The sequence below is a fragment of the Salvelinus sp. IW2-2015 genome, linkage group LG23 (genome assembly GCF_002910315.2).
Source record: "Salvelinus sp. IW2-2015 linkage group LG23, ASM291031v2, whole genome shotgun sequence".
NCBI classification, from domain to species: domain Eukaryota; kingdom Metazoa; phylum Chordata; class Actinopteri; order Salmoniformes; family Salmonidae; genus Salvelinus; species Salvelinus sp. IW2-2015.
Genome location: NC_036863.1, coordinates 12,885,359 through 12,897,241, shown reverse-complemented (window position 1 = coordinate 12,897,241; position 11,883 = coordinate 12,885,359). Strand labels below are relative to the sequence as shown.

At 38.5% G+C, this 11,883-nt stretch overlaps 1 protein-coding gene across 1 annotated transcript; it reads right to left on the bottom strand.

Annotated features, from left to right (window-relative positions):
• Positions 1-6,678: 6,678 nt before the first annotated feature.
• nccrp1 (P1, F-box associated domain containing) lies at positions 6,679-10,304 on the bottom strand. The gene is made up of 6 exons (XM_023969248.2): positions 9,997-10,304; positions 9,248-9,328; positions 9,011-9,107; positions 8,278-8,373; positions 7,108-7,246; positions 6,679-6,989 (listed from the first exon to the last, which is right to left on the bottom strand). The coding sequence occupies exons 1-6, from the start codon at positions 10,136-10,138 to the stop codon at positions 6,843-6,845; spliced, it is 702 nt and encodes a 233-aa protein (XP_023825016.1). The 5' UTR covers positions 10,139-10,304; the 3' UTR covers positions 6,679-6,842.
• Positions 10,305-11,883: the final 1,579 nt, after the last annotated feature.

The following is an 11,883-nucleotide window of genomic DNA, read 5'->3' as shown; positions in this document are numbered from 1 at the left end:
GAAACTCCCCAGACCTTAACACCATTGAGAACTTGTGGTCAATCCTCAAGTGGCGGGTGGACAAACAAAAACCCACAAATTCTGACAAACTTCAAGCATTGATTATGCAAGAATGGGCTGCCATCAGTCAGGATGTGGCCCAGAAGTTAATTGCAGAGGTCTTGAAAAAGAAGGGTCAACACTGCAAATACTTCATGTAACTTCATGTAATTGTCAATACAAGCCTTTGACACTTATGAAATGCTTGTAATTATACTTCAGTATTCCATAGTAACATCTGACAAAAATATCTAAAGACACTGAAGCAGCAAACTTTGTGGAAATTAATATTTGTGTCATTCTCAAAACCTTTAGCCACGACTGAACAATTGCAATACCGTTGATTATTTATTTGTCTTATTCAAATAATTTGCACATTTTTAAGTTGTAATATTTTTCCTGTTAACAATTCATCTCAGGGTTTAATTAGGTCCAGGATTATTATGTTGTCCTCTTGTGTGTCCTTTGTGATAATTGCTATGTCCTTAAATTTTTTACCTTTACATTTTAATCTATTTTTTACCATTATCTTTTGTTTTATTGAATTCCACTAACGTGGAGGAAAAAGGTAATTGTATTCCATTGTGTGGGTGTATCATAGTTTCTGTGGGTGTTTCATAGTATTTTAACGATCCTGGGAGGTCATTACAGTATGTATTATAGTTTCTTAATAAGCTAGTAATAATCTATGAAGTGTTTATGGTTATTAGGTGGAGTCACCGCATTATTCTATACACGGTACACATACATTCTTATGGTATATTTTACCCTGTATCATCCATGGGCATACTGACTCATGGTAATACACATACAGTGTCCTGTAGGCCTACATGCTACCATATACACCCCCTTTGTCGACTATTGCCTCACCTATATACAGTATAGGCCCCACCTGATAGAACCCAGGTCTTATCTCTCTATCAGTACTAGCCTAGTTAGTCATAAAAAAGCTGCCTGAAGAAAGAGGGTCACATATACAAAACATTAAGAACACCTGCACTTTCCATGACAGACTGACCAGGGGAATCAAGTTGGAAGCTGGCCAGATTGGGAATTTAGCCAGGACACTGGGTTTAACACCCCAACTCTTACGATAAGTGCCATGGGATCTTTAGTGACCACAGAGTCATGACACCCATTTAACGTCCCAATCAAAAGACGGCACCCTGCACAGGGCAATGTCCACAATCACTGCCCTGGGGTATTGGGATGTTTTTTGGGGGACCAGAGGAAAGAGTGCCTCCTACTGAAATACTCCTCTTGACAAAGGATAAAATCCTCACTAACAGGGATGTAAACAAATTTGTGCACAAAATTTGAGAGAAATACGTTTTTTGTGTGTATGGAACATTTTTGGGATATTTTATTTCAGCTCATGAAACATGGGACCAACAATTATATTTTTGTTCAGTGTATATACAGTACCACTCAAAAGTTTGGACACACCTACTCATTCAAGGGTTTTTCTTTATTTTCACTATTTTCTACATTGTAGAATAATAGTGAAGACATTAAAACTATGAAATAACACATTTGGAATCATGTAGTAACCAACAAAGTGTTAAATATTTGAGATTCTTCAAAGTAGCCACCCTTTGCCTTGATGACAGCTTTGCACACTCTTAGCATTCTCTCAACCAGCTTCATGAGGTAGTCACCTGGAATGCATTTCAATTAACCGGTATGCCTTGTTAAAAGTTAATTTGTGGAATTTATTTCCTTCGAAATGTGTTTGAGCCAATCAGTTGTGTTGTGACAAGGTAGGGGTGGTATACAGAAGATAGCCCTATTTGGTAAAAGACCAAGTCCATATTATGGCAAGAACAGCTCAAATAAGCAAAGAGAAACGACAGTCCATCATTACTTTAACACATGAAGGTCAGTCAATTCGGAAAATTTCTAGAACTTTGACAGTTTCTTCAAGTGCAGTCGCAAAAACCATCAAGCGCTATGATGAAACTGGCTCTCATGAGAACCGCCTTAGGAAAAGAAGACGCAGTTACCTCTGCTGCAGAGGATAAGTTAATTAGAGTTAGCTGCACCTCAGATTGCAGCCAAAATAAATCCTTCACAGAGTTCAAGTAACAGACAAATCTCAACATCAACTGTTCAGAGGAGACTGCGTGAATCAGGCCTTCATGGTTGAATTGCTGAAAAAAAACGACTGCTAAAGGAAACCAATAATAAGAAGAGATTTACTTGGGCCAAGAAACACGAGCAATGGACATTTGACCGGTCTGATGAGTCCAAATTTGAGGTTTTTGGATCCATCTGCTGTGTATTTGTGAGACGCAGAGTAGGTGAATGGATGATCTCTGCATGTGTGGTTCCCACCGTGAAGCATGGAGGAGGAGGTGTGATGGTGTGAGGGTGCTTTGCTGGTGACACTGTTAGTGATTTATTTGGAATTCAAGGGACACTTAACCAGTATGGTTACCACAGCATTCTGCAGCGATATGCCATCCCATCTGGTGGGACTATCATTTGTTTTTCAACAGGACAATGAGCCAAAACACACCTCCAGGCTGTGTAAGGGCTATTTGACCAAGAAGGAGAGTGATGGAGTGCTGCAACAGATGACCTGGCCTCCACAATCACATTTTCACTTTTTTTTGGTGCGCCTGGACCATTCACAGTTGAGCTTGCTCAGTTTCGCTCAACGCTGATTGACAAATCAGATTGACAAATTTTGTATACTTTTTGTTGTCAAGAGAGGCCAGATGCTCGCTGGCTTCCCTTGCCTTCAATGCTATGGGCGGCAACAATGTCGTAGTGGTTTGGTCCAGACAGCATCAGATAGATGGCCTACACGTAGAGAGACAGAGGGGTGCTGTTTCACTCGCTCAGATGCTTTCTCCTGTGAGATACATTCAGCCTCTTGTGACATGAAGGGAAATTATGAAACACAGAAACAAATATGTATTATTATTATTATTGCATTTTTTCTTGGTCAATTTTTGGGGGAAGCCTTGGCATTCATGAATACACACCACTGATAAATGCATTTCAATAGCATTCAAAATATTTTTTACAATGGTGGGAAAGTGCCAAGATGGCGACATGGTGGCTTCTACACAGCGCCCCCTATATGTAATCTAGTTTATATAAAAATCATTGAACATACCCATAAGTGGTCGTGACTAATGTTTTCAAACGTTTTATGTAACATTATCACAAGTGACTTGATGCCTACTGTGACAAAAGTGATTTAGAGTTGCTGAACGGGTTGGTTGATATAACGGTAATATTAACAAAATTCCACTTTTAACAAGCTTTGTATGATTCTGTGCAATATCACATTATTCAAAACATCAGAATTTGTAAATATATATATATAGATATATATATATATAAGAAAAGGGGGTTATGCATACCAACATACAGTATATGCCAGCCGGAAATTATATCAGAGGCTTTACCATTACAACATTTGATGTACAGTCACATTCACCGTGGTTGTTTGAAGCGCGCTATTAGTTCACAGCTGGCGATGCCTCATCGTGATTGGTTATTCCCCACAATTTGCAAAAACGTCAATAAGCGTCATCACTATCTTTCCTTTGCGGTACATCAAACTGTCGTGATTACCAGCTGAGAAACTTTTATGAGTCGATTTTACTCCTAGCGAGGCTGTGTCTTACAGTTTTAATCAAACGTGTACAAACATTTTTCGGAACAATGTCGAGCCCAAACAACTACCTCTTCCCCTACTGTATTTATTTATGTATTTTGTTCCTTTGCACCCCATTATTTCTATTTTTACTTTGCACATTCTTCCACTGCAAATCTACCATTCCAGTGTTTTACTTGCTATATTGTATTTACCTCGCCACCATGGCCTTTTTTTTTGCCTTTTTACCTCCCTTATCTCACCTCATTTGCTCACATTGTATATAGACTTATTTTTCTACTGTATTATTGACTGTATGTTTTGTTTATTCCATGTGTAACTTTGTGTTGTTGTATGTGTCGAATTGCTATGCTTTATCTTGGCCAGGTCGTAGTTGCAAATGAGAACTTGTTCTCAACTAGCCTACCTGGTTAAATAAAGGTGAAATAAAAAAAATGAAATGACAAAACAGAGTCCACAAGCCACAGAACTCCGTGGCCTTTCGCAAAACAGTAAATGCTTTAAAAAAAATGTAGTTGGCTTCTCACAACAAATTCATTAATCAAAACTATATTATACACTCAGAATTGCAAATACATTCATCAAAAGAACATGACTGCCTGCAAAAAGAGCAATGCAACCATACTTATCTCTCGGGTCCAAGCAAACAAAACAGAAAATATCCAAGTAGATCAATGCATATTCTTTGCTGTCACAAAATCATGATGATCAAAATTGAAAGTGCAACTATCCAAAGGTTCAGAATTATGGGCAAAAGCACATTGTGTGCAAGATTCATTCACTGGTATAATCACAATCCAAATCCATGTAATCAATACATAGGGTTTTTTCTCATAGTTTTGTAGACTTTACATTGGCGTACAGAAACACAATCCACTGTAGAAATAAGGAAAGGTGAAAAAAATTGAAGGAACACAATTGATATGATTGTATAGGCCACAACCCACACTAATGCAAAGCTCTAAAATGAAAGGTCACAATGTTGGAGATTACTTATAAGTAACCCAGAGTTACTTGAAAGTAACCCAACTACATTTTCTACCTCTCTGCATGTCTGCAATATATATATATTTTAAAGCAAACACATTCAATTAGAGTCGCCATTGCCTAGATATTTCCCTATATTGTACATGGTATGACACTGATGGGGTGATTTAGAATTTTGTGCAGTAGTATTTACTGTTTGCCGAAAAAAGTGAACACAATTGCACACATTTATCTTCTGATGAAAACAATGTGATAATATTCGGTGAACAAAACCCTTAACAGTGAATTTTGTATTCACTGATACACATTTGTATCAGTTTATCATTTAGCAAAGGGTGGTCTAAGATATGCAAGTCAGGTACAAAGCGAAGAAAATGATTATTAGTATTTTACATTATTAATACATTATTCATGTATTTAAACATTTGATCATTTCTGTTCTGCTATACGCGATTGTACGCGATTGTGAAAAACTGTAACACCATCCTAAAACTTTTTTGTTGTTGTCTTACAACAGATTTTAACGACTGACTGTCTATAAATAGGACGCAACAGAATACAATTTAGGCGATAAAGTTGGAAATTAGGTTCAAATCACGGACATTACTCACTTATAATAGGCTAATAAACATGGCCTATGCGAATAAGATACTTTGTATTCCATTGAATAAAACTGAAAGTGTAAGATGTAAATGGGAAATGTAGCCAACAATTTAGTAAGCTACTATGTTCTGTGGGTTGACATGACAAAAGGTGTCATATTGAAACGTTATATTCTATATAAATTCAAACAGCATGGATAACATGAACACCTGCATTACATTAAGCATGCTCAAGCATTGTACATTTCCAGTCATGACAATTACAATTGCCTAGAATGAACGTAGGCTGCGCAGCGACGAGAATCAACAGAGAGATGCGCGCTAGTTGATCTGCTGAACAGTTTATCAAAAATAATAGCTGATTTACATTAAATTATTTACATGAAACAATCTGTACACACGCACAATGTTAAAACAAATATATTGTGAATAACCGAGAAAAGTATAACGATCAACTATGATCAAGTATTTGCGTCCACCTGTCATTTATTCTAACCATTAATTCTTACCTCGTCGCCTATGGCACGTTTCGCCGTAATGCTGACATTGCGTCGAAACAATCAGAACAAGTTCCCAGTAAAACTGTCCTCTTCTTCCCAAACAGGTGGACTCACAGACGCACGTTCCGGTTTACTCACAATCCCCTACTGATGCTGGAATCCATGCGGGTGATCACACACAGCGTAAACTGCGCAACCGCGAAACCGACACGATCATTGGTCCTACAACGAACCCGTCTCTTTATAGCAGAGAATATTGCCGCGTTCACGTGCTAGTTGGAACTTGCATATTTCCGAATTCCTTACTGGTTCTGGTTGTACACGTACCGCGTTCAACCAGTTAGCAAGTCGGACATTCCGAGTTTAGATCCGACTAGCACGTGAATGCGGCATATATAGAAGGCCTATGAAAAAAAAAAAATTAAGTACAAAAGTAGGCCTGTTTAAAGAAGCAAATTAAAGAGAAAGGGGTTAACTGGTCAGTTGTACAACTGAATGCATTCAACTGAAACGTGTCTTTCCGCATTTAACCCAACCCCTCTGAATCAAAGTATTAAGTTTAACATTAAGTAGGCTAGGCTACTTATAACAAATATGAAGTACTAGAGAACTTACCTTTAATTTCAGAAAAAAATACTTACATTTAAGTATATATATATATATTCAGGAAAAAAATATTTGGATTGATAGCAGACCTTCGTTCAGCCCTCCTTAAAGTTAGGTCTACATGTTTATATCCTACTTAAATGGAATATTAGTCTACACATTTCTAGTTGCATTTGAGCCTATTAGGGTTATATAATACAGCGGTATGAAGATTGGTCCTCACTGCTCTTGTAGATCTATTTGTAAATAGCAGACTGAAAGATGTCGAATGATGTGTACTCCAAATGCTTGGTTCGCAACAAGAATATCAAAGTTTTTCTTTGAAGATGGTTTCTTTATTTTATTTTCAAAAGTGCTTTGTAATGTAGAATATGATCTACATTTCCACTATCAATGACTGACAATATGGACATTGGACGCATAGTCCATTGTGGAGATCACTTCCAAAGTGTCCATTGTGGCCCTTTAGAAGGTTTTCTATTGGCTGGATTTGCTTGGCTTGACAACGACAGTACTTCCTGTGACCAGGGTGGGGAAGAACTCCACCATGAACTTGTTCTTCAGTCTATGGAGGAAGTGGACATACCTCACCCCAGGCCCGTAGCCTGAGAACACATGGGACACCTACATAGACAGAAAATGACTTACTGCACAAATAAGTATATAAAATGATCAAACACAATCAGTCTTTCAAGCTAATATGTATAATACAAACTCATAACAAAACATGTCTAGGCCCCACCTCTTTCCAGTTGTGGGAGTATTCACTAAGCTCCTCAGTAGGGCTTATGGTGTATTCGGAGATGACCGTCTGTCCATCTGTTCCCAGCAACCTCACCCGCAGTTGGTAGATGGACTCGTGCAGTTGGCTCTCCTCATACCTACAGTGGTCAAAGGTCAAAACAGGGGCAAACTACCTGCCCTCCAGGACACCTACACCACCCGATGTCACAGGAAGGCCATAAAGATCATCAAGGACAACAACCACCCAAGCCACTGCCTGTTCACCCCGCTATCATCCAGAAGGCGAGGTCAGTACAGGTGCATCAAAGCAGGGACCGAGAGACTGAAAAACAGCTTCTATCTCCAAAGGGCCATCAGACTGTTAAACAGCCACCACTAACATTTAGCGGCCGCTGCCAACTACTGACTCAACTCCAGCCACTTTAAAAATGGGAATTGATGGAAATTATGTAAAAATGTACCACTAGCCACTTTAAGCAATGCCACTTAATACAATGTTTACATACCCTACATTACCCATCTCATATGTATATACTGTACTCTATATCATCTACTACATCTTGCCATCTTTATGCAATACATGTACCACTAGCCACTTTAAACTATGCCACTTTATGTTTACATACCCTACAGTACTCATCTCATACGTATATACCGTACTCTATACCACTACTGCATCTGCCATGCCCGTTCTGTACCACCACTCATTCATATATCTTTATGTACATATTCTTTATCCCTTTACACTTGTGTGTGTGTGTAAGGTAGTAGTTGTGGAATTGTTAGGTTAGATTACTGTTGGTTATTACTGCATTGTCGGAACTAGAAGCACAAGCATTTCGCTACACTCGCATTAACATCTGCTAACCATGTGTATGTGACTAATAAAATTTGATTTGATTTGAAACAGTTCCTATGTTTTAAAAAACAAAATATGAATACAAGGAGGGTCAATCTAAAGCAGTGTTTGTTGCATAATGTTGTGGTTCTGGATAGAAGTAGTGAAACTCTACACTGATTGCAACATTATTGGAGACCGTTGGTATTGCAATTGCCTATTGCTATCTGACTTCAAGCGATTGAGTCCCAGGTTGTGATGTTGACATAGACTCATCGTAATGTACCATGAGTCATGAATGCATGCTTAGGCTGTCAGGTCGAAACACACCAGTCTTTGATGACAATGTCAGGTTGGAAACCATCCAGCAGCTCGTCCCATATTCCCTCAGCCTTTAGGTTCACTCTCTGCTCCAAGGTAAACCAGCTGAGAACACAAACACAGCACCAGTCAGAGATAGATACTGAACTATCTACCACCGTCTCTGATAAGACTTAAAGCATTTGGTCTGGTTTACCGGCCACACCCAGATTAAGACTAGACTTGGACAAAAAGCACTTTCAATGAAGAATCTCCAATGAGAATGTTTTAAATTCAGGGAAGGCTTAGAGAAATGTCACAATTTTTCAACTTCATTATCATCATCTCCAGCACCACCCCAACATGTATGAAATTGCACATTTCTATGTTTTGTAGTAAAAAATATAGAGGAAGATAAGTGTTTCCAATTACATAATCAGTGTACATAGTGTTATTCTAAATAATTATGAGTAGGCATTGCCTACTAATTGCTTGATGATGACATTGAAACACGTATCTTCCTCTATTTTTTACTACAAAACATACAAACACACCATTTCACATGTGTTGATGTTAGGGTGGTGCTGGAGATGATGAATATGAAGTAGAACATTTTAGACATATTCCATTAATCTGGGTCCAGGAAATGTGCCTTTAGAGGGAGTGGTTATACAACTAGCTTGACTGATAGTGAGGCTTGTGACAAGGTAAAGAGGGGTAGCTCATTTGAACAAAGGTGACAGTTGGTTGTCGCTCATGTCACCTGTAGTTAGGCAGGTAACAGATGGTGACCCCTGGTGGTACGCCGCTGGCATCATAACCAAGGTCCTCTCTGCTGGTGGTCCAGCCAGTATAGTCACCTATAGATTGAAAGATATGAATCATGAAAGGAATTTCTCTTAATGTTAAAAATCAATTAGGCCTACACCTCTATTGCTTTATGGTCTTATAAATGGAAATAATAGTCAACATTTTCTTCTTGTATACTGTAACTATGTACCCTCTGGTTCAGAGCGAGGAGGTCCTTCTGGAGGAAACTCTGTCAGTTCACGCTCGGGAGGAGGGGAGTCCTGACTCACACCTGGGTGGGGAAGGAGGAAGACAGAGTCAATATAACAACAAAGGACTTTAACCTACAGCAGTGGTATTCAAAGTCGGGGTCGTGAGTCAACATTTACACAGATATTTCAAAAAATTTAACAAAAGATTAAGAGTACATATTATTGTATGGGCCAATATACAAACGTTTTTGAGAAATACTTTTAAAAACACAATTTCCCTAGTAAATGTATTTATTGGTTTATTTTCATTTTGATAAGAGATGAAAATGCAAAGAATTTAAGGCTATTTGTTGATGTAAAAATCGACAATTCACCTATTTGAAAATAGTGTCATTAGCTTTGGAGCGGTCGCGAGCCATTATTGCAGAAAATAATGGGGTCCCGGCTGAAGAAGTTTGAATACCACTGACCTACCCGGTCTTAAATAAAAGCAAACCAACGATTGATGTTCAAACACTACACTATTTTCTCTAGGTCGTAGTGTTCCTGAATTTGTACCATTTAGTTATTCAAAACCCTTGCCCCCTTAGGCAACCCTTGCCTCCTATATATCTAACATAGACTAAGGTACTATGCCAGATCAAGCTTTACTACTTACTATACTTTTTATTCCAGTGAAACCTAACACGACAGCTGCAGTAAACATACAACACTTTCAATACAATTCGACATATTGTGACGTAGCTACCGTGAGGCGCAGGATTCCTCAACAAATTTCGACCGAACGGCTTTGCTTCGTAGACAAACTTCCAATCCACTCCATCGGGCATCGAAATGCCTTTGATATTCCACTCTGTCTCGCATCTTTTTTTCCATTCATTGGTCGCCATTGTGTGATGTGTTCGTATCCAGCGTACAGTGAAACAGGAAGTGTAAAGTCGAAAGCTGCAATTGATAATAGTAGTTTATGCCCCACCCTTAGCCTACCTGGAAACCCGAAGATACGTCGCGCAGAAATGAGCGTTGGAATAAGGAAAGTTTGCTCTCGCGACCTCTACAAGCAGGAATGTTGAATAAAATTATATTTTAACCTACTTTACTGGTTGTCTGTGTGTTTGGCTCCAGAGTGGCGCAGCGGTCTAAGGCACTGTGCTTGAGGCGTCACTACAGACACCCTGGTTCGAATCCAAACTGTATCACAACCGGCCGTGATTGGGAGTCCCATAGGGCGGCGCACAATTGGCCCGGTGTAGGCCGTCATTGTAAATTAGAATTTGTTCTTAACTGACTTGCCTGGTTAAATAAAAAATTGGTCCGTTTGGCGATAGGAATGTGAGACATATCCACACTAAAGTGCAATTAGGCTACATGAACTGTTTAAAGCCCTGATAGTGCGTTCAGATTTACGGTAAAGTACATTAAACATTTATTTTATTTTATTCAACATGTCTTTGAGAGGTCAGTTGAGGAAACTTTTCTAGGCAAGCTCCACCTCTGGAGAAGATTGTGACATGTACTCTTATTTCCTACTTCTTAAAGTTGCAGTTGTCATAGATGCCCAAGTAATGCTGCATTCATAACCAATTGGGAAAGTGGTATTTACCATATAGGACTGGGAAAAATCCACAAGAACTCCCATCCAACTCGTAATTAGGCTATTAGTGGGAAACTCATCTATTATCCCTGGCTCAGACTCACCCACATGCTGACCTATGACCTCACCTACTAAATAAATGACCTACTAAGGAAATTACCTTGATAACAGCCTTTTCGCTAATAACAAAATATTATTTATAAAAAGCAATCTATTCATATATATTTTTTAACACTAACATTTGTTTACAAGCATGATAGCTGTAACCTACCTTTTGTTTATTGCTGATGCAGCTTGTTGGCCATTAGCCAATTAGCATTTCTCAACTAGTTAAAAGCATGTGAATGCATCCGACTGGTGACTTCACAGCACCTTCCCACTTGGTTATGAACGCAGCAGAACTACTTCTGAGTAATGTATAAAGGATATTCATTCATCCATTTAGTTTACATTAATTTGGTCAACTTGAAGCATCAACCCATTTCATTATTAGAAAACACTAATAACATTGGGGAAAATAGAGATTGAATAGGGCATATCTGTTCAATAACTAAGGATTAGCCTAGGCTATTATTCACTATTTTATTTATTTATTTTATTTAACCTTTATTTAACTAGGCAAGTCAGTTAAGAACAAATTCTTATTTACAATGATGGCCGACCAAAAGGCAAAAGACCTCCTGTGGGGACAGGGGCTGGGTGAAAAAATAAAATAATGTGTGACTACACTTTCATTAGAGCTAATTTAGACTTTATTATAGGCTACATATTGCTTTACAGACTATGCCAGAGGTTATTTAGGTCTATCTGATGTTTGGTGGCTTCTCTATGGGCATCACAATAAAGGTTTTCGTTTTTAATTATGACCTCAAATAGGATTCTAAACCAACGTTCTAATGAAGCACAATCAATAGGATAAAAACACAAAATAGCAGGCAAACAAGAAGGTCTAGGAATGACGCTATGTAGGGTCTGAACCTTCAGGAACATAGCATACGCCGACCGCCTTTCAATTATGAGTTTCCAGATAGATAAAACGCC